At 36.0% G+C, this 24,054-nt stretch overlaps 1 protein-coding gene and 1 long non-coding RNA gene across 19 annotated transcripts in view; one reads left to right on the forward strand and one right to left on the reverse strand.

Moving 5' to 3' along the window:
• The first annotated feature begins 3,814 nt into the window (after window positions 1–3,814).
• LOC140807819 (uncharacterized) overlaps window positions 3,815–24,054 on the forward strand; it is a 51,220-nt gene continuing 30,980 nt past the window's right edge. The window contains exons 1-2 of the long non-coding RNA XR_012112771.1: window positions 3,815–3,981; window positions 5,067–5,126. This is a non-coding gene — a long non-coding RNA (uncharacterized lncRNA). The remainder of the gene's footprint in view (window positions 3,982–5,066; window positions 5,127–24,054) is intronic.
• Window positions 8,732–24,054, reverse strand: part of LOC140806987 (tRNA ligase 1-like) — a 36,040-nt gene continuing 20,717 nt past the window's right edge. For 13 of the 18 annotated variants that reach the window (XM_073163606.1, XM_073163599.1, XM_073163598.1 and 10 more), the window contains 13 exons: window positions 23,560–23,639; window positions 22,280–22,345; window positions 21,914–22,203; window positions 16,721–16,828; window positions 13,217–13,317; window positions 12,783–12,843; window positions 12,319–12,395; window positions 11,504–11,575; window positions 11,346–11,422; window positions 10,658–10,738; window positions 10,463–10,562; window positions 10,011–10,169; window positions 8,732–9,399 (listed from right to left, as the gene is read on the reverse strand). In XM_073163606.1, the coding sequence (XP_073019707.1) occupies window positions 8,998–9,399; window positions 10,011–10,169; window positions 10,463–10,562; window positions 10,658–10,738; window positions 11,346–11,422; window positions 11,504–11,575; window positions 12,319–12,395; window positions 12,783–12,843; window positions 13,217–13,317; window positions 16,721–16,828; window positions 21,914–22,203; window positions 22,280–22,345; window positions 23,560–23,639 (1,674 nt within the window). In that variant the 3' untranslated portion in view covers window positions 8,732–8,997. Of the gene's footprint in view, window positions 9,400–10,010; window positions 10,170–10,462; window positions 10,563–10,657; window positions 10,739–11,345; window positions 11,423–11,503; window positions 11,576–12,230; window positions 12,396–12,782; window positions 12,844–13,216; window positions 13,318–16,720; window positions 16,829–21,913; window positions 22,204–22,279; window positions 22,346–23,559; window positions 23,640–24,054 lie in introns of those variants that run through there. The other 5 variants (XM_073163595.1, XM_073163592.1, XM_073163591.1 and 2 more) reach the window with 4 other exon arrangements.

The following is a 24,054-nucleotide window of genomic DNA, read 5'->3' on the forward strand; positions in this document are numbered from 1 at the left end:
TTTCCAATCAATTATCAATGTTACTGGCTGTGCGTAATTTGTGTTCAAACTTTATGACACATTATTTTTAGCTATCGATTAATCATTGTTCTTTTTTTCGTTTTGCCTACACTGAATTAAGATCCTGGCTCCGCCCCTGCCCGTCCCTGCTGCTGCTGATGTTGTCCTCTGTTCCTGGGTGGACCATGGAATTGCCTCTTATTTTGGTGCTGCTGCGGTGGAGGGCGGTGTGGTGCCTGAAATGGTCGCTTACCATTGCGATCCCTCTCAATATCCTGTTGGTCCTGCTCTGCAGCTAGAGCTCTGGAAACTGCAACATCATAGGTAGTAGGGCCAGCCACCCTAATATCACGGCGTAAGATCGGCCGTAGACCATTCATAAACTGCCTCATCTTGGCTCCCGCATCATTTGCAATCAGGGGTACAAAATGACAACCCCTCTCGAACTTACGGACGAACTCCGTAACAGTCATGTCTCCCTGCCTCAGGGTCATGAACTCCGTGGTCAACCTGGAACGCACCTCATCTTTAAAATATTTGGAGTAAAATACCTCCGTGAAGCGGGCCCAGCTCAAAGTAGCCAAATCCAAAGCTACAGATGCTCATTCCCACCACAGGCGAGCGTCTCCCCCAAACAGATAAGTCGCACAACGAACTCTATCTCCTTCTTCTAGCCCCATGAACTCGAAGATAACCTCAAGGGACTTAATCCAGCCCTCGGCCACCATAGGATCTGACGTCCCTACGAACTCCTTCGGCCTCATCTTCATGAACCGCTCATAGACAGCCTCGGGCCCTACTTGTCTGGCTGCCACAACATTGTTCGACCACGAGCCAACTTCCAATTTTCACGAGTTACCCCCGAACCATGTTGATCCAAAACTTGACCAACATCCTAAATTAACCTTCTGGACCCTTAGACCCCCAAGAACCCAGCCAAACAACAAAAACGAGCCAACGAGCCCAGCCCTTGCACCATCCTTGTGCACCCTCCTAGGACCCTAGTGCATCGCCTTGACCCGGCCCTTGAACCCCATACTGAGCCCCCGACTCTTGGAAGCAGCGCAAACCCTACACCAATCTGTGCAGGGTTCTCGGGTGGAGTCCTAGCATGGCTAGGACTCTTTCCCTAGCCCCAACTCAAGTCCTAGCTTGGCTAGGACCCTTTCCCTGACCCATGACAGCCCCTGGTCGAGGCCTAGCCCAAGCCAAGACCAAACCAATCCCCTGAACACTAAAACCTATCGTCCCCAACCCTTGACAGCAGGATCACGGTTGTTACTTGTTCTTGTTTCTTTTGTTTTTTCTTTGTTTCAGCCGAGGGTTGGGTGGTGTGTGGGACTCTAAAACATTTATAAACCTTACTTGATCTTACCCTAATCATGGCAGCCCCTAACCGAACAACATACAAGTTTTTGGATTCAAAAATCGAGTTTCCTCATGTACACATGCAACATACCGAAATTTTCTGAAATAATTCTATGAACTTCATGCATACAATAATTCAAACAATACAATGATATGATGGATGAGAAAAGGAGATGTATGGCGTGCCTTTGCGTTAAATACGCTCGAATAAACGTTGACGACGAAGAACAGAGGGACACCTTGGCTAGCTTTCTACTTGAACCTTTCGAATTTCCCCTTCAAAGTGATATGATGAGTGCCGTGTGTGTGTAGGGTGGGGTGGGGAGTGTTTTCAGATTTTAAAAAGTGGTGGGTGGCGTGAATTGTGATGCTAGGGGTAGGTTTTTATCATATTATATACATAAGATATGCTAATTAGTTTACTAACTAGGCCTTAGGCCTATTAGCCATTAAATTAGGCCCATTAGTATAATTAAGACATAAATAAAATATTAACAAAGTTTTTGTTTAATTAAATATGTGAATTTATTAGTCGGGTTGCCAAAAAGTTCGCATTTTAGTTGAAAAACCAACACCGATAAAATTTACGTCCTGGCATATAAAATCACCTCAAAAACCCCTTATTTTCAAAAATACTAAAAAGCATCTTTCATATTCTAAATAATTAAAAATAATTATTTAATAAAAACATTTTACATTTTTCAGCCCTCGGTCCCCGTTCCTCGATCGTCACTTGAATATTCTTTGAAATACAATTTTATGCATGATGACAATAAAAATATCATTTAACATATAAACATGTATGTCACCTAATCAATTAGCAATTATAATCAATTAATTACTCATTTTCCATTATTTCCTAGATTCGCATGTAGTTGGATTACGTCATCTTAATTTTGGACTTTACAATGTGCATGACTTGTTGGCAGCCATTATCTTTACCTTGAAGATATGGCGACACTATTTATATGGTACCTCGTTTACTATTTATACGTATCATAAGAGTTTGAGATTTTTGTTTATACAGACAGAGTTGAATATGATACAGAGTCGGTGGTTAGATTTGTTGAAGGATTATGACTGTGAAATTGAATATCATCCTGGTCGAGCTAATCTTACAGCTGATGCATTGAGTCGTAAAGTTAGTTGTACTGCAGAGGATGTGAGTCGTTTATCAGCTATGATGATGTCTTGTTGTTCCTTGGGATATGATTTTGATATCTCGACGACTCCTATCCAGGTATCTACCTTATTACCTGAACCTGATATATATGGTTATATTCGTGATGCACAGATGATAGATGAGAGAGTTCAACGATGGAAGGAGTTAGTTTCTCAGAAACAAGATACTCGTTTTAGAGTGGCTGATGATGGTAGTTTGAGGATGAATGATAGATGGGTAGTTCCTGATACTTCTGAGTTGCTCCAGGGCCTGTTGCGGCGTGCACATTGTAGTCGATATTCTATCCACCCTGGTGGCAAGAAGATGTATAAGGATCTACGCTCTCAGTTTTGGTGGAAAGGAATGAAACGTGATGTGATTGATTTTGTACGTCGATGTCTCAATTTTCAACAGATCAAAGCCGAGAGAAGAAGGCCAGGAGGTGAAATGAGGAGTTTATAAGTACCGACTTGGAAATGGGAGCACATATCGATGGATTTTGTGACTCATTTGCCAAGAAGCACTGGAACTGTTGATGTTATTTGGGTGATTGTTGATTGATTGACGAAAGTTGCACATTTTATACCATATAGCTTGAGTAGTACATACTTGACGATGGCACAGTTATATATACAAGAGATTGTATGGTTGCATGGGATTCCAGTGTCTATTATTTCTGATAGAGATCCTCGGTTTACTTCTCATTTTTGGGAAGGATTGCACACTGCGATGGGGACAGAGTTGAGATTGAGTACAACTTATCATCCTCAGACAGATGGTCAGACTGAGCGTACTATTCAGACGCTGGAGGATATGTTGCGTGCTTATGTTATGGATTTTAAATCTGTTTGACAGCCATCTATCACCGTGGTGGAGTTTGCGTATAACAATAGTTATTAGAGTAGTATTCAGATGGCTCCATTTGAGGCATTGTATGAGAGACGTTGTAGATCTCTTTATACTGGGATGATGTTGATCGAGGTGTGGGGAAAGTTTCTCCTTTTTGAAAGACGAAGACCATTATAGTTTCAGCAGGGCGATCGAGTATTTTTGAAAGTTTCTCCTTTTCGTGGCACAATGAGATTTGGTATGAAATGAAAGTTGGCACCGAGATATGTTGGACTGTATGAGATATTACAGCGGATAGGCACTTTGGCTTATCGATTGGATCTACCTCCATCTTTATCTGGTATTCATGATGTGTTTCATGTGTCGATGTTGCGAAAGTATGAGCCTGACCCTTTACATGTGTTGCATATTTCTGAGTTTCAGTTAAATCCTGATGTGTCTTATGTTGAGAGACCAGTTTGTATTTTGGATCGATATGAACGGAAGCTTCGTAGTAAGCTTATACCGATGGTGAAGGTTCAGTGGGAGCATAGAGGTGTCGAAGAGGCCACTTGGAAGACAGAGCGACATATGAGGGAGCTCTACCCCTACTTATTCTGATGGTATGACGTATCTTTATTTATGCATGTTATTATTGTTGTTGATTAATTTCGAGGTCGAAATTCATTTAAGGGGGGTAGAAATGTAATGCCTGAAGTAAATATTACAAGTTGTTGATTTAGTAATGTGATATTACTAAATAATTAATGATTTTTAAAAAATGAAATATGACATATTTTGGTCATATGAAGTCCAAATGATTTGAAATTTGGATATGATGTAGAAAACTCAAAGGTATAGGAGTTTCATGTTTTGAATTTTGATAAATTTGATCGTTTGACTGATCCAAAGGGATATACCGGTGCTAAAATGTTAAATATTAAATATTATATTATTTTATTAATATAATATAATATAATATAATATTAAAAAAATTGAAAATTTGAGGCGGTGGAATTGATTACATGAAAGAAAACGAAAGGCAACAGAGAGCGAGGCAGAGAGGAGAAGGAAAATAATATAAAGTTTTAAATTTTCTTTTCGATCTTGCGACTTATTGGTTTATCCAATCGACGAACCGACTTCAGTTCTGGAATCGTTGACACGAGGTCTTCGATTTGAGGTATAAATTTTATATTTTTAGTGAAGTTTGAAATTCGTCGATTTCTTGAATAAATCCGATAAATTGTTAAATCATACAGAAATTGAAGATTGTTGAATAGTGTATTATTTTAACGAAGTAGAGAAGATTATAGTGGTGTTATTTTGAATTAATCCCAAATTATTATAATTAGGGATTTTAATCGTTGAATTGAAATTGGTGAGTTGTTTGTGAGTTGTTATTAATTCTAATTATATATTCGAAGTCTACGAAGTATAGGCTACACGTTGATATAAAGTTTTCGTAATTTGACGGATGTTGTAAAATAGCCTATTATTTGAAGTTAATTAATTAGGGTGTATTTGATGGTAGTATTGTGAATTAAATATACCAGAATATTAAATTGTTGAACGATAAGAATTTATAATCGAGTTTTATATTTTGTTGAATTAATTGTTGTTGGGCTATTTGATGTTATATATTGAGGTTGTTATGATTGTGTTGATACGGTGACAATGATCTGATAATTGTTGTTGAATTATTTAGATACGTCACAAGCTTCGGGATCAAAGAAATAGCCAGATTTTATATATACTCAATTATCAGGTACGTGTTGACGTACGAGCATACGTTGTTATTGTTTAGTATTTATAAATACTATTGTGGGTTTGAGTGATTTGATATTATATTTGTTGTTGTTTATTATTGTTGATGTTGTTGGCTGTCGTTGTTGGGAGACGTCACGTTGATGTTGTTCGTTCGACGATATTGCTGTCACCGGTGTTGGGGTGCGACGTATCGTCGATGTTATTCGTTCAACGATATTCCGGAGTAGGGGTGCGACGTATCGTTGATGTTATTCGTTCGACGATATTGTTGTCGTCGGTGTTGGGGTGCGACGTATCGTCGATATTGTTGTTGCAGTAGTATGGGAGTGATGACATTGCTAGTGGCTTGATTTTACAGAGCCAACAAAGGGAGTATTTCTGTTATCATTTCAATTATATTTTATGTTGTTAATATAACTGTTATTTATTACGATGATGATTGTTGTATATGCTCACCCTTTGAGGGCTGTTTCTGTTGGGCAGGTTACAGGACTTTGCCGTGAGACAGGATAGTGGTGAAGGACTAAGTGTGTCTAGTCAAACAGTCCTGTAATTGATAGGAGATAGAGCCAGTATAGTATATTGTCTTACTTGAGTTGTATGTGTGTATTTATTATACTAATTCTGCTGCATTGACGTAGATAGTGTGGTGATTTCACTATTTTATCGTATATGCATTATATTATTACGTCGTCGAAAAGAAATTTTTTTATACATATGACGTCACATGTTGTATGATTACGTAGCGAGGTTTGGGGCGCCACAAAAGGTATACTATAAGAACTTGGAATTATACAACGGTGGGTAGCTGTCCACTGTGATAACCAAGGAGCAATACACCTCACAAAACACCAAGTTTTTCATGAAAGATGCAAGCACATCGATATCAAACTACATTTTGTAAGGGACATCACGACAAAAGGCCAAGTTAAGGTAGAGAAAATCTCAACACATGAGAACCCTGCTGATATGATGACAAAGACGTTACCACAAGCTAAGTTTAAGCATTGCTTGGATTTGGTTAATGTGGTGGAGTTTAAATAGGCCAAGGAGTACTGGAGAACAGCTTGTATTTGGAAGACAAGGTGGAGATTGTTGAAGGAAGTGTCTCCCAAATGAAAGGCACGTGAGGGCCCTGTGACTGAGATGAGCCAAGGATGGGAAATGAGTCATTGACAGTTGCAACAACTCAACCAACCAAGGGGGACCAGCACTAAAGAAAGGAAGCTTGCGGTTGGATCATGAGAGATACAAAATATCTTGTTCATTCTTGAATAAAGGCACGAGAGAGGCTCCACTTACCAGAGGGAGAATACTGATTGAAAACACATGAGAATATGGACTTGTACGAGAGAGTTTCCGAGAGAGCGTGTGAAAAGTCTTCTGTAATTTCCACTTTGTACTTTGGTTGATATCAATAAAAATCTTTGGGTTGTTCTCCCGTGGATGTAAGCCGCAAGGCCGAACCACGTAATCTTCTGTGTATTCCAAGTTATATGAATTGCTGCATGTGGTCTGGAAATTGAAATCATCTTGTGTAAATTGTTATATCTGGTTAATCAACATGTTTTAAGGCATCAATGGTTTTATTTTTTACATTTAATGAAATAAAACTTATCACATGATAAATACCAATTTGTTTTAGGACTATGTTGCAGCTGTAGACGGTATACATGTGTTTGCATTCGTACTAACATCTTATCAATATGCATTTCAAAATAGAAAAAAAGGACGTCGCACAAAATGTATTAGTTGCATGCGACCATGATATGAGATTTATCTTTGTTTATGCATGAGAGAAAGGCAGCGCACACAATTCTAGAATCCTACAAAATGCATTAAGTCGGCAAGTGTGAATTTTCCAATGGTAAATGCTATATGATTGACTCGGCATACAATAATCACTATCAGATGCAAGACTTTACTGACCGAGATCGTACTCCAAGAACTCCAAAAGAATATTTAAATCACATTCATTTTTCTTTATGAAATGTGATTGAAAGAAGTTTTATACGTTTCGAACGTCGTTTTGCAATCTTTGAGAAATTGACATATCAGATGATGTCATCTTTCAATTACATAATCGTCGAATTACTATAACTGAAACGTGAAATGCATAACAAATGGTTAACAATTTTATTATTATAAATAAATTGTCTTTTTTCTTTCAATATTTAATTGAGAATTCGTACGTTATAAATTTTATATATTTAATGTACTTAGAAATTATTTTTTTTTTCTTTTAAATTTTAAATGAGAATTTTAGAAAGAATAAAAAAATCAAACACAAACATATAGAAAAAAAAATTATCAATCCCAAACAAGAACAAAATAAGGGGAAAAAATTAATATTAAATTTTTTTATAAAATAATTATTCAAACATATTCTTAAATATTTTTAACTTTAAAACTGTTCTTCCAAAATAGTTGTCCAAACATTTTTTTAACTATTAAATTTTTTTTTTATAAAATAGTTATTCAAACATATATCTATTCTTATAATTACTTTTAAAACATTTTATAAAACCTTTTTAAAAGCCCTAGCATAAAAACTCTTTTAAAGTAGGTATACAAATGGAACCAAGTATTATCTCGAGTTTTCGAGTGGAAAAAGAGAAGCTAATTGTATCTAGTGAAAATGTAGCTTCCGCCTGTTTTTCTTGAATGCCCAAGCAAACCTGAGACTTGAAGCTCTTTTTTTCTTGATTCCTATGTAACTTAGCTTTTCCCCACACCTCGAGTTTTATGGGTTTTTTTAAAAAATAATATAAAAAAATTTAAAAATTATAAAAATATTGCAATTTTGAAAAGTTTACAAAACTATGACAATCCGAAGAACACTGACACGGATTCTACCATTATTTTAATGTATTTATTTATTTTATTCCATTTAGAAAAAACATGAATCCAGTCAATTTTTATTGAAGTCTGAATCCGTGTAACACTACAACGGATTCAATAAAGTCTGATATCGGCTTTTTTTTTTCTAAACCAATATAAAAAATAACAAATTTATAAAAATATTACAACCTTAAAAAGTTGACAAAACTATGGTAATCTGGAAATCCGAGAATCCGTAGCAGCTTTTTCCGGATTTATATTATTATTAATTTTTTATTAAAAAAAACAAAAATAAAAGAATCTGGTCGAATTCCGAGACCACCTGCCACATATTTTGATATTTGGTGATGGCCTAATTATTATTGAAGATGAGAGGGTCATATATCATTCTTGCAAGTAGACCCATGAAAATCTCATGATTTATTATATTTTCTCAATTGGTGAATGAAATGCAGTGTATGCTTCGGAACAACCTATCAGAATTTTGTCAAATTGATCTCAATACATTGAAAAACATGTTTATATTACAGATGATGACAATCTATCATTTATGTTTGATTTGTCCATATTGGAATGCCTATATCTTTATATTGAATAACTAAATAAAATAAATTTTATTCCAAAAAAAGTTGGAATCCGAGAAAAAAATATGGGATTCCAAGTTTCCACGGCATCAATGTTACTTAGACATTGATCAAGACTAATTTTTACCTGTAAAATCTAAACCACGCTTCAAATTAAATATGATTTACAGCACAATAATGAGAGAACAAATAACGAGATCAACATATATAAACTTGTTAGTGTTTCACTATAATTTATCGACTCGTCTACCACAATGTACATAGTTTTTGAAAGACCAGAATCAGAAAACTCTCCAAAGTGTTCAATCCAATCCTCGATCCTATATTGTTTGACTACCATGTAAACGAGCAAAAAGTGCTAAACAGAGGGTCAAAAGGCAGCACGATGCTTCACCAAAATAACCAAATCAGCAAAAGAGCTAAATCGAACAAAACCACAAACCATCAGAAGAATTCCAGAGTTCCTGTTATCCTGATAGGTGGTTTGATGTCAATCCGAGTGGCCTTACCTTGTTTGAACAAATGAGGTAACAGGTTTGCTTTTTTGCCTGCAACTCCTTCAGCAGTCCATACTGTAACATGTGGCCACTCGTTTTTCGAACTTATTTTCTCTCCATCAACAATGCCAGGCTCTGCTTCCAGTGCTGCAGATTGATCCGAGAAAAACAGCGCAGTAATATCGACAGGGACATTTTGATTGAGATAGGGACCATAACTGGCTACAGCAGTTACACCATGACTTCTCTTATGAGCTAGGGTCACATGGGCCTTTGTTAGGCTGCTCTTCAAATTCATGTTCTCGAGGAGTTCTTCAATTTTTGGATCCTTCCCAATTATTAACTGCTGCTTCAGACATAAAGTGCGGAAAAGAATCATGAATATTCATAGCATATGAATGGAAACTGGACGCTGGAACTCAAAGCAAAACAAGAAAAGCACACAACATACACACACATATTTTAGGCAACCATTGATTGAATAACACAAGGAAAGTAGCACCTAAAAAACTAGACATGAAAAGAAAAATCCATACCACTCTTCTGTTGCATATATTTCTTAATATTCACTTAAACAGATATAAGTTACGAATCATTAAACAGCAACAAAAATTCAGTCACAACGCTGTAGGAAAAACTAACCCTTACCAATTGCTAATATAATTTTAATAAAATAGATAAAAATATCAGTTATATGATCAGGGATTAAGCCTGAGGGGAGGCAACATAATCCACCCCCTCCCACCCACCAGCAAAAAAAAAAGTTCACACCTGTTCTCCAAACTAGAATTCAAAGCCCATATCATCAATCATGATTTTTGGAGTTCTTAAACAAAATGATTTCTTCACAATCAAAAGACAATTCAGGTGATGGCAAAAGGAACTTATTTTTACACATTTTATTAGTTTATTAATTAATAATTCTAGGTAGCCTTGTGAATGTATTAATCAATAACTTACATTTTCAAGGAGGTCTAGGATTCCCGAAACAGGCAGGCTGACAGCGGCAAAGACGATGGTTCCAAACCTCCGCTTTTCAGTGCTTGGAGCAGCATATTGTCCCTTAGCAATTGCTTTTAACTGTTCAAGAACCTTTGCAACGGCAAATTCAAATGGGACCTGGAAACACAGAGTACATTACTAGAACAGAATCTTTCCCTACATGGGACCAAAGGCAGAGAATAGAGCGGATATCGATTTAAAATAAAAGGGGGAGATAAATTTTCTCGGTACTAAAGCGGAAGGTTGGTACCATGCGTATGTACGCTGCATGTTACATGACAACCATACGTTTTTGGTAACGTAGAAACTTGATCTAATTAAGATTGGCGGAGGCTTCATATTTAAATTAACAGGAACCTAACATATGGAATGACAATTAAATCCACTTGTTTGAATAATCATAAACCAACCTGAATAGAATTGAGATATACAGCATTCCCAAGTAATGTCTCCTGCAACTGCTTCTCCCATTTAACCCATTCATTGGCATATTTTCTTTTGGACACAAGTCTACCATAAGAATTAACAATGGAGATATTATCAAATCAAACTAAATATGTCACTCCATCTAAAGCTCCAAATTAATACACATGCATGACACTGACCTTTCATGTCTGTTAGTGTGAAGCTTGTATAGACTAATCCCCTCCTCCAAAATAGATCTCACGGATTCGGGTATAGAAGATCTTCATATGCAGAGAGAAACGTAAAAAACTGTAAGTCTACAAGATAGAACAATAGGAATTTGGCATGCACCTTCAGGAAAATGCTGAAAAGAAATCGGAAAAAGGGAAAAAATAGAATCTGAATTTCCTGAAAACCAATCCCACGAATGTAAGTTATACAGCAGATATTATATACTGATTGATAGCCTAAAGGTAGGTAATAGCAAGTAAAGCTACGAGTATAGTATCGTGCTGACCATTGTTCAAATGCCAACACAAATCGCTGACCATTAAATGTTGCTAGTGATTTCAAACACTGTTATAAACATGATGTGTGCATGACCATGTACTACACTGCACTAAGTGTGCATAGTGTGCCCTACTACATGTTACCTGCTTACTGCCATCATAATATTGCAACCACATCTTTATTCATGGTTGACATTTCAAAAGAACAAAGAAACCTGGAACTTGTTCTTCAAAGAATAAAATTGAAGCGCATGCATCCCATAGAATAAGCCAAGTAGATCAAGAGTGAAAAAGAACAGCACTTAACAATTAACTTTGGTTTATACGTGAAAAAAAGAGGTTTATTCCAAATCAGGGAGATACAATAAAAATCACAAACCTCTCAGGCTCTAAAAGAGGCATTTTCACAAGCGAGCCAAAACGCTCTATTAGCTTGCTCTCAAATTCCCGGCGACTCTGGAAATGTAGGACGATGACATTATGAAGTATCGAATAGAAATGAGACATGGATATCAGAACTACCTAAAACAACAGTACCTTGCCATCATATAGGTGGTAGAACTTTAGTAACACGTAACCAGCATTAGGCGATGACTTGTCAAGTTTTCCCTTAAAGATACAAACCAAATAGAAAGTTATAATCATCCAGAGAGCAGAAGAGGTTACAATCAATGTTCGAAATGGTGGTCGAGGCGGCCACCTAAATTAGAAAATCCTAATTATGTAGAGAGCAGAAGAGGTGGTAATCAGTGCAGGCGGCCCTCGACCACCCTCCTTTGTCTAAACCGGTCTCTATAACCAGTCCGAGGCTATCCGAAGGCAAGGCGGACGAGCAAGTGTCGGAGGCAGGCGGGCGACGAGGCTGCCGAGACGGTCAATGATTTTAAAATCCTCTTCAACAGTCAAAGTCAAATAATTTTAAAAACCAATCAAAGTCAATCAATTAAATTAAATAATTAAATAAATATAATAAAAACATCACTCACTATCTTTTGTATTTATTTTTGGTATCAGGTGTTCTCCACCATCAGTCACCACCTGTCTCAAACCACCTCCAGCCGCCGTCGCCATAAGCCACCACCTTAATTATCTTGTTAATTTGCATTTATATATTTATTTGCACTTTTTCTAGATTATATTAAATTATATGAAGTTTTTTTATACAAAACATTATTTAATTACATATGTTAAAGAAAAAATTATGATTATTTGTGATTACATTATTATATATATTAACTATAAAAAATTGTTAAAAAAATTATACCGCCTAGGCGGCTGAGGCGATAAGCGGTCACTAACCGCCACGCCATTACAACATTGGTGGCAATAGAAGTAGCAAGATTGATCATTACTGGATGGTTGACACGGTTAAGCACCCGTAACATGAAAACAGCAAGAGCCTCCAGAGAGAATGGATTTGACTCGGTTCCTGAATATGTAAAGAGGAGAAAGCAGATCCACAAACCAACAATGAAATGTATTAGAATAAAGGAAAATGTCGTAACTATTGAGATTTTTGTGACGTTTATTTAAACCAAATGATATTAAGCAAAGAATAAATTTTGATGTTATGACTACAGATGGTCTGTGAACTATGACAGTTAGAAATGACATATACTGTTGAGAAACATAATTATTTATATAATCAATGAAGTAGCTCCATCTCGATATGCACATGGGAACACCGAACATAGACTAGAGAGAAGTATGAAAGAATCAGGTCAACGATCACATAGCATACATAAAGTATAACTGATGACAAATGTAGAGAACTCTTAAGAGGAAATAAATAAACACTGAAGCAATAAGAAATAACCTTCCGAATCAGGAATTACTGGAACAGCATATGCTTTTGTGCTGCGGCACATGTCCTCAATCTGCAGGGATGGGTATAATGAGTTGATCAATCCATAGTCCAGGATCACCAAAATCAGACCTACTATTCTCCTCTTTCATAGAATAGCCCTAATGAAAATCTAAAGACAAGGAGACAAGGCTCGGGGAATGTGGAATGAAGAACATATGAAAATAGAGAAAAATGAACAAAATAGTCGGTATCCAATGTCCCTTCTATATCTTCTAATGCCAAAAAGGAATCCTGGCCGCAACAAAGATCACTGAGAAATCGAGACATTGAACAGTTGCGGTATATTTTTAACATAATATGCATAACACAAATCACCATTCTATAGTGACACACTTCACCATTCTGTGGAGCGAGACTAAAAATGAAATATCTAAAAGTATCACCTGTCTCCAAACTTCTTCAGTCGGCGCATTTTTGTCTGCAAGCAGAATAGAACAAGGTCTCTTACAGAGCTCTTCAGAAGCTTTCACCCAATATCTACTACCTGTCTCATTACATGATGCAAATTCAACTCGAGAGCGAAAATTTTCTATAAGAAGTAAGAGATTTAGGTGTCACGAAAATAATTTGGGAAAGAAAAATTAATCTTTTCTTCGGGACAAATAGTTGCATAGAAATCCTTTCTTTTTTTTTTTACATGAAAAATCATATCACAGAGGTAAACAAGATAATGTTACACGTAGATTGGGTATGCCCCGAAGGTCATAAGAACACTATTCCTTCAACTATCCTCTAGTCTACTGTAGATACATAAAAGTTCAAATCATCATTCAGTGAACAAAGATCTGAATTTTCCTAAAAAGATCTTCGACCCTTTGTTCCTCTTTCTGAAAAGTCGTCGATTCCTTGCACTCCAAATATTTACTATTTACTGCCGCCATAGCCACGTACCACATCCTTGTGAGGGAAGAAGTACCTCGGTAGACGCCTTTAAAAGTCTTAAACAGTGATTGGTGTGATCCCATGATTTTGTTCATCCCCAGCCATTCCCAAACTTTCGACCAAAGTGACGTCGAATATCCATGTATGAAAAACATAAGATCAAAACATTCACTGTAATCACCACAGAGAATAAATTTCTTGTACACCACATAAGGTTGTCTATCCCTAGTCAAAAACTTCCGGAGAGCAAACAACTTACCACACAGAATCTGTGTTTTGGTAATAGGCATTTCTTCCATATTAGAGGCTTCCATGGCCGGTTTCCATAACTTGGGGCAAAAAAACTATAAGTTTTGTGTATCTCATTCTTTCCTTCAAATCATCCACCCATCAAAGCTATTGAGGCATCCACCGAACCACGCACCAAGAGCTCATCTCGAGTCAAAAGAAGTTTTTTAATGAGACAGCACTGTAAGCTCATGTTTGCCTGCACAAGATAATGTATTCTTCGGCCAAGATTCAATATGTGTTGCTTTAGGGTTCTGTCAGTTTTCTAGGTTTGGAAAAGTGTGGATTTTAAAGAATGCGAATCTTATGATATGTTGGGAATCTCTTGCGCTAATCATCCAAACTTGAAACGTATCTTGATGCCTGAAAGTTGGATAGGATGGCCCTTACGTAAGGATTACATTGCCCCCAATTTTTATGAAAAACAAGATGCTCATTGAATGATAAAAAAAAGAAACCGCACTCATACAATTTCAATTTCAGAGATTCAAGGATTGTACTTGCCGTTCTAGATTAACATTAACCTGAACAATGGAGGAATAATTTGTATATGAGGAGGGAATTATTGATAGATTAACAAAAAATGACAGATAGTTGGGATTCTTACATTTATTTGTAGATGTTTATTTCGAATGAATTTGCACCTATTGCTTAGAACGGTTAAACAAAGTAACGTCGGGACGAATTAGGAAATCGAATAGGAATGTCTTCATCAAAACACTGTCACCAAGTTTTTTAGCGGCGAAGGAAATGCCAAGATATTTGTACGGGAATGCTCCTATCTGAAATCCCATAACATGCAAAATTTCTCCTATGACTAACAAACACCTCTACACCTGCTAGATATATGTTTGATTTGAGCAATTTGGCTCTCAAACCAACAGTACTCCCAAAATCCTCCAAGCATGTAATAATCCTCACTACATTCTCCACATTCCCCTCGAGAAAATTAGCAAATCATCAGCATAGGCCAATGAGTGATGTTCAAAGTAGCACATTAGGGATGGTATTTTGTTAAGGTTATGGACTTGGGTCTAACTCAACTCCAAAAATTAGCTTAAGGGGAGATATTGTCCAAATTCATACATAAAACAGCCAAGAACTTAATCCAATCGATGTGAGACATCTAACACACCCCTCTCATGTCCAGTAATGAACATCTGGAGTGTGAAGTTTGCAAGATATCTGTGAGTGGCCCCATAAAGATAGTCCTACACATAACGATGGGTTGGGCTCTATACCATGTTAAGAGTATAAACTTAAACCCAACTCAACTCCAAAAGCTAGCTCAATGGAGGAGGGAACATCTTTAAATCTTGGTTCTCTACCAAGCACATTCAGTTTCCTTGCTAATCCGTCAAGGCATGAAGCAAACAAAAGAGAGGATAAAAGATCACCTTGTTGGAAGCCTCTAACCCCTAGGAAGAAGCCATAAACTGCCCATCAATGAATATCGAGTAAGAGGTGATGGTGACACATTCCATGACCAGTAACAAATCATAGCCTCTGTGATATAACCTCAATGTATAGTATCATAGATTTTGCGTAGATGCATTTTTAAAGTGCATCCGAGAGAGAGACGTTTCTTGGTATAGTGTAAGAGTAATTCTTGAGCCAAATGTATGTCTCCACGATGGACCTTCCTTGTATGAAAGCAGATTGTGCACCATCAACAAGATTTTCTATAACAGAGTTAAGCCGATTAGTGAGTATTTTAGAGATGATCTTGTAAAATACACAATAGTAGATCACCGAAGTTCATGAACCCCGGTAGAATTATTTGATTTAGGAATCAAAGAGAGAAGTGTGATTCCATTGCTTGAGAAGTTTCGACTTGAAGAATTCTTCAACAGCCTTACATATATCATGCCCAATTGTGTCCAAAGATTTCTTGAAAAACGTTGGCCCAACGTCATCCGGTCCAGGGGCTCTATCGTTCTCAACATCCCACAGAGCCAATTTGATCTCATTAGTTGAGACAGGTTCCACAAGTTCATGGTCTCCTGCTGGTCTAATTTTCACAAGTTGAAGAGAGAAATATCTAGCGAATCATTGCTCAAACTGCTTGAATTTGATAAACCATTCAAGGTAAAAACGGATGCCTTCAATCGGACTACTGGGGCACGAAAAAATAGCTCAAACTGTACATACCTTGATACCATCACACCGTCCCTAAATTAATTGCCATCCAACGACACACGATTGACACTGGTACCAAGCAAATTTTTGTAATATTTCACAAACTTATTCACAATGTATTCAAATCCGTTGTAGTGGTCCCATCTGGAAGATCAATAGCTATAATAGCATTCTTTTTGTTATCACCACACTTTTTGTGAAAGAAACATCTTTTCTCCTTCAAGGATTTTTTACGTTGATTCCCTAGCCATCTTCAAATCTGTAGGGACCACTCATCCATTCAAATGGATCAGTTGGATCACACCAGCAAAATTAATTAAAGATAAAACTAGAAACATGATTGAGAATTTCTCTGTCATCCCACCACCAGGTCCCCAACAAAAATATCAAAACCTGATCATATGCATATAAACACGAAAAACATCATGCCATCTCATTCTTAGAACATAATTTTTTTAGTTGGTTTCTTATTGTTGAATGGTGGCTATTAAAGTATTATGTACAAGAAAATTTATTTATGAATACAATTATCGGATTATCAAAAAGAATTAAAAAAATGTAAAATACCAACCCTATACCTTTAATACGATCACCCATTAAACTACAAACAGGCCGATCATCACCAAGTCCTCCAGGGGTACTCAATATCTCTTCACAAAGGGCAGACTTAGCACAACCAGGTATTCCTAAGATGTGTCAATTAAAGGCGCAGGTCAGAAAAATACAAGATTTAGATAGAGTAAATAGGACAAACTTGAGTCATAAAATGGCTGGTATTTTATTAAATTCAACAAAAATCCATACGAAATAAATCAATTAAAAAAATCTATTTTAGATGGATCGTGTGGATGCCAAGAACAAGCATGCTAATAGTTGTTAATATATGTGTGGAATCTAATTATTTATTCAAGAATATTAAATATTTTACATATATTGATGTATCCCTAATACTATTTATATATGTTGGTAGTTGTCATTGTAGAGATACAGAGAGTGACAAAAATAGTTATGAGAGGGGGACAAGTTCTTGTAAAAATTATTCGTTTTCTTGGTTTCATTATAGTGAAAATTTGCAGCGGTGGCAAATGGATGTAGCGCTCACATCGAGAGTGAACCACTATAAATCTTGTGTGTTCCTATGTTTATTTTTCGTCATCTTTTATTGTTTTCGGGAATCAAATCTGGGACCATAAATAACAACCGGTACCAGTGAACCGGGTTTAATTTGAAAGAATGGCTAGCGAAGCAGGTTTGGCATGGGATTGGAATATTCGATGGCAACACTTTTGCTTTCTGGATGATACAAATTGAGGACCATCTACATGGTAAAAAGTAGCATCAACCACTTGGCACTTACATAAAATAAACCAGAAAAATTGTCAGATGACGAATGGAGTCTCCTTGATATATAGGTGTTGGGTGTTATTCGATTGACACTGACGAAGAACTAGCTCATAACGTTGCAAATGAGCCGAAAAAAGGCCCTGTCAGACATGTATAGGGATGGCAACGGGGATGGGCCCTCCCCGATCCCCGCTTTTCAGGTTCGGGGAACTTCCCATCCCCGTCTCAATCCCCGTTTCAAAAATATTAATATGACGAGACGATGGCGAGTTCGGGATTTTCTCAAACCAAAGCCTATTATTATCTATTATTATTAGTGATAATATTAATATTAATATCAATATTAAAATATTATTATTAATATTTTAAAAAATAATATTATTATCATATTATTAATACTAATATTATTTTATTATTGATATTACTTTCGGGGCGGGTTCGGGGATGGGGATAGTAATCTCATACCCGCCCCGACCCGACCCGAAAAAATCGAGGATCCCCATCCCCGTTTCGGGTCTTCCCCGCGGGGCCCCAAACCCGTGGGGAAAGAAATCTTTCGCAAATAATAAGTATTTCTCATGAAAAAGCTTTTTAATTTAAACATGACTGAAAGGGGTTTCGGTGGCAACACATCCGAATGAGTTTAACACGTTGTCAATCAATCATCTTCCGTCAAAAATAATTTTGATGATGAGGTATGTGCTTTGATACTTTTGGCGTATATACCAAACTGTTGGGAACAAATGCGTGTTGTGGTTAGCAATTCTGTTACCAGCGAGAACTGAAATTTAATGAAGTCGGAGATAGAATTCTTGCATAAAAGGTTTGAATAATTGATTCTGGTGAAATTGCGACATCAAGTTCTGCCTTAAATATTGAAGACAGAGGGCATATCAGAAATTTTAATCGAACAGAGTCAGATCACAATCAAGAATATGTAAAAGTAATTCCAAATATGGCAGAAATGTGGAGTTCTGGAATTGTGAGGGACAAAGCCATATGAAAAAGAATTATATGGCACCAAAGGACAAAGACAAGGGCAACGCTGCAAGCATGGCAACTGAGGAGATTCATGATGCACTACTTTTGTCTGTTGACAGTCCTATTGATCCTTGGAATTTGGACTCTGTTGCATTATTTCATACTATTCATCATAATGAAATTATGTTGCCGGAAATCATGGAAATGTATATCTGGCTGGTTGAGAACCTTTGGAAATTGTGAGTATCAGAGATATTCGTTTGAAAATTTCAAACGAGGCTGCGTGGAAAGCACAAAAGGTGAGACATGTAACAAAGTTGATGTGAAATTTAATGTCTGTGGGATAGCTTGATGATGAAAGCATAATGTCACCTTTTGTGGTGGTGCGCGCGTAGAAGATTACAAAAGATTCTATTGTTGTTGCACGTGGCAATAAAACTGGAACTCTTTACATGACTTCCAATTGCAGAGATATGATTGTTGTTGCACGTGGAAATGAAACCGGAACTCTTTACATGACTTTCAATTGCAGAGATATGATTGTTGTTGCCGATAGTTGAACCAAGTCAGATTTATGGCATTGCAGACTTGCACATATGAGTGAAAACGGAATGAAGATGTTTGTCTCGAATGGTAAAATACCAGAAATGAAATATGTTTATCTTCAGTATGTGAAGTTGTGTTTTTGGAAAGTAAAAAAAAGTCAGTTTCTCTAAATCTAATAAAGATATTGAAGAAGAAAAATTGGAGTTGATGCATACCGATGTTTGGGGCCTTCAACTTTGAGTTCACTTGGAGGATCTAACTACTACGTGACATTCATTGAAAAATAAATATGATTGGTTTGATATTTCTGAAAGAATGAATAGCACTTTGAATGAGCGTACAAGGAATATGTGGATTCATACAAGATTGCCGAAGGTTTTGGGCTGATTCAATTAAGACAGCAGGTTATATGATTAGTAGGAGTCCCGCAGTGCCTCTAAATTACAGCATATCAGAGAAGGTTTAGAGCAATGAAGAGTTAAATTATTCTTTTCTAAAAGTGTTTGGTTCTCTCTCGTACATTCATGTTTATGCTTCTGTTAGAAGTAAACTTTATGTAAGTCTAAGAAATGTTTCTTTATTGGATATGGAGATACCGAGTTTGGATATTGTTTCTGGGATGACCAAAACTGGAAAATTATCAAGAGTATGTATGTAATTTTCAACGAGCATGTGTTCGCAAGGAAATATTGGGTAAATATTCAGAAAATGCAATTCGATTGATTCACTTGAAAATCTTTCAAGTGAATGATTATTATGATTTGCAACAAGATACTCAAATTAATAAGGAAAATGTAAACCCAATGGACCAAGATAATGTAGCCCCAGAAAACACTCATCCACCATAATTGAGGAGATCTTCTAGAATTTCAAAGCTATTATTGAGATTCTCTGCATATCTCAATTATATTTTGTTGACTGACAAATGTGAACCAAAAAGTTATGAGGAGGTGATGCAGGTTCATGAATCAATCAAATGGAAGTTAGTTATCCATGATGAAATGGATTCTTTGACATCCAGCCAAACAGGCAGTTTACATAGTTGCCACATGGGAAAAAAGCATTGCAGAATACATGGGTTTACCGAATAAAAGAAGAGCATGACGGTAGCAAGCGCTACAAAGCAAGATTGGTGGTGAAAGGTTTTCAACAGAGAGAAGTTGATTACACCAAGATTTTCTCTCCGATGGTTAAATTGACCATAATTAGAACTATTCTTGGGTTACTGGCGCAAAAAAAAACACCGTCAACAGATGGATGTAAAAACGACATTTTCTTCATGATGATTTGGATGAGGAAATTTACATACAAGGTTTTAACGTAAAAGGAAAGAAGAAAATGGTGTGTAAACTTCAAAATAATTTGTATGGCTTGAAAAAGGCACGTAGACAGTGGTATAAAAGGTTCGACAATTTTATGAGCAATAATGGTTTTTTGAGCTGTCAGGCAGATCACTATTACTACATCAAAAGGTTTGATAGCTCTTATATCATTTTACTACTATATGTTCATGATATGTTGATTGTCGGAGCTAGTAGATTGTTGGACCTAGTCTACTTGATAATTTGGAAAGGAAAATGTTCGAAAAATTTGCAATGAAGGATTTAGGTTCTGCAAAACAAATTCTTGGGATGAGAATTATTAGGGACAAACATGACTTAAAGCTTTCCCAAAAAGAATATGTGAAGAAAGTATTTCGGAGATTTTACATGGATAGAGCGAAGCCAATGAACACCTTTGGCAGGTCGCTTTCGTCTATCCAAGGATCAGTCATTTTCATGTGAGGAGCGACCTACAGGAACAAAGTACCGTATGCTTTTGTTATTGGTTGTCTTATGTACGCAATGGTATGTACTAGACCAGACGTAGCATATGCAGCGGGAGTGTGAGCCGGTTTATGAGTAACCAAGAAAACAGCATTGGGTGGCCGTGAAATGAATTCTCAGGTATTTGAGAAGTACAGAAAATTCAGCTTTATGCTTTAGAAAATCGGGTTTTGGCTTGCATGGATATGTTGATACTGACATGGTAAATGATGTAAATTGTCTAAAGAGTATTACTGGATTTGTTCACACTCTGGGTGGTACTGCGGCTAGTTGGGTTTCAAAATTGCAAAAGATAGTTGCATTTTCTACAATTGAGGCTGAGTACGTTGTAATGACAAAGGCTAGTAATGAGCTGATTTGGTTGAAGTCTTTTTTGGTAGAGTTGGGTCACAAATATGAAAAAATTGTGTTATTGTGACAGTTTTAGTTTATTCATTTAGCCAGGAATCATGTTTATCATGTTAGGGCAAGGCATATAGTCCAATATCACTCCATAAGATCAATTCAAGCTCTTATGAAGATTGAAAGAAGTCGTAATCCGGCTCATATGTTGAGAGGACTGTGACAGTTGAGAAACTGAAGTTGTGTGCTACTTCAGTAGGACTTCTCCACTGAGAAATGAAGAGTCGCTGCCACTGCTGGTATTTGTGGACCCTACAATTACTTAAGAGTAATTAGGTATTTTACATGTATTGATGTAACCTTGATATTATTTATATATGTTGGCAGCCTTCATTGTATTATGATTGACATACAGAAAGTGACAAGAAAATAGCTATGAGAGAGGACATGTTATTGTAAAAAATTCTCATCGTTTTTTGGGTTTCATCATAGTAGAAATTTGTCGCGTTGGCAAGTGGAGTAGCTCTTACATCGAGAGTAAACTATTATAAATTTTGTTTGTTCTTGTATTTATTTTTCGCATCTTTCATTGCTTTCGGTAATCAAATCTGGACCATAAATCCTAAAATAGTAATGTTCCTGAATTTTTTTAACTATGTGATTATGTGTGGGATAGAAAGGTTGTTGATAATAGACATAGGTGCATAAGGAATGCAGGACACAAGCTTCTACCTGGGAAAAAAACAATGAGACTCTCATCCTTCTTAACAGCTTCATTATCGAGGTGAGCTGGACTTGAAGATGTTATTTCTCTTTCTGGCTCCAGATCACCCTCTACATCTTCGCTTCCCTCAACAGTAGCCAAGAAATCTTCAGTTCTCACCAAACTTCCAGCAGATCCTATCAAAGGCTGATTAAGTGGATTGCGCTTTGCATATTGTTCAAGGAATGGCTCTGCTTCACTAAGATATGTGGATGAAGGTAATTGTCTGTCTCCAAATTTAACTTGCATTGATTCAGCCCTTGACGGAAGTTAAGACATCATTAAATACTGTAAAGAAACTCCAGTGGGAATTTTAAAAAAAAATCCAAAAATACCATTCGTCCAGCATTATTCTTAGTTCTTTCTGCTTTTCATGTGAAGTATTCCATATCTTCATCTGACTAGAATGACCACATATATAAAGATGTGAAAAACTATAAAAGTACTTTAAGAAATCAAATAGACACAGTGAGACAATATTCACATTATCAAGAACATTGCTATCCTTGGTCCTGAAAGCGTTCAACGTTTTCCCTTTTCAGTAATTCTGATTTCGAAGATAAAATTCGAGAAAGAACAGATCATAGCGGGAAGCAAGTGCAACACAACCTAATAATATAAAAAAGTTGTCCAAAATTTTGTTTTAAAATGAGGGCTCCACTAGACAGAGCATGATACTTTTTTTCTACCGCTATGTTAATATGAAGATTATTTTCAAATGAATATTTCATGGATAGTCATCCAGAAAAAATAAAAATTTAGCCTAAATCAAATAATAACTTGTGTTCTTGGTAATAAAAGAAAGTCTTCACGAAAAGGTGTATACGACGAAACACAAGAAGCTGAACTCATGACAACACAAAATCATTCATATCATAGTCTTAAAAAAATAAATCAATCAATCAGATCATTCATCTTGAACATATTATAGTTATTTGACAGTACACTTGCTCTCATATTCTTCCTTGATATGGGTAGATCACTCTTATAAACTTTGTAGTTGAATACAACCGGGACTAATTTAATTTTGAAAAACTAAATTGAGAGATATAGAAACTATTCTTTTTTAACTTTGTTAAATAAATTAAGAAAATTTAAACATATTTATTAATATAAAAAAATTGAGGAAATTTTAATTATTATTAGTTTTTAAAAATAAATTAATATTAGAGTTAACAGTTTTTCTGTTTTAAAATTTACAAAATAATAAAATAAACATGTTTGGTTAGCAAGTTGGTGAATTTATTATTTTATATAATGGTATTTTTTCAATTTATAATATAATATTTAAAATTTTTAAAATAATATAATTCAAAAATTATATGTTAAATAATTGGACAACGAAAGACCAATTAATATATATATAAGACTTATAGACTTGAGGGTATTTATGTCATCTTGGACAATAAAAAGTCAAAAAGCATTACAAATTGCATTTTAGGCGCATGTTACAACAACTTCTGACGCAGGGGTTTTAAGCTTATTTTTTGAAAAGTTGAGGACCTAATAGCTAGTTAATTTTTTACATGAGGTTTTGCGCTATAAAGAAATTTCACAAGGGGTGAATGCTATTAGCCCAATACAACTGAAAAGTGAGGCCTTCCGGGAAACTAACCTCAAGTAGTAGTCTTTGTAAGCAGCTGGACCTTTTTTAAAAAGAGTTGACAAGCCATTTCGTAACAAAAAAGTCCTTATCTGTAAATTCAAACAATCAAGAAGAATTAAAAACATGTCAATCATTTGCATTCTAAATCACTTTGCATTGTCACTTAAAAGAAAGCGAAAACATGATAGTTCAAAATATTTCAGCCTGTTTGTTTCTGTTCATATCACGTGCATGTACCTGTCCACACCTGTACTAGTCAATGCACATAAAGTAAAGGTGTTTAAATTTGATATCCAACTCTTACACATGTACTGACCTTTTTTGTGGGGATTAACACTGATCAACTAAAACAGACCATTACAAGTAGATAGGGGCATCTTGTTTATGATTAGGCAACTAGCTATGAGTTCCTTCGTGATTAATAACCTACCAGCATACCAACACACAAAGATCAAATGTATCACAACTAACCTTGTACAGTACTTAATTTGAGTTGGTTAGATA

Source organism: Primulina eburnea, chromosome 12 (assembly GCF_022965805.1).
Source record: "Primulina eburnea isolate SZY01 chromosome 12, ASM2296580v1, whole genome shotgun sequence".
In the NCBI taxonomy this organism is placed as follows: Eukaryota; Viridiplantae; Streptophyta; class Magnoliopsida; order Lamiales; family Gesneriaceae; genus Primulina; species Primulina eburnea.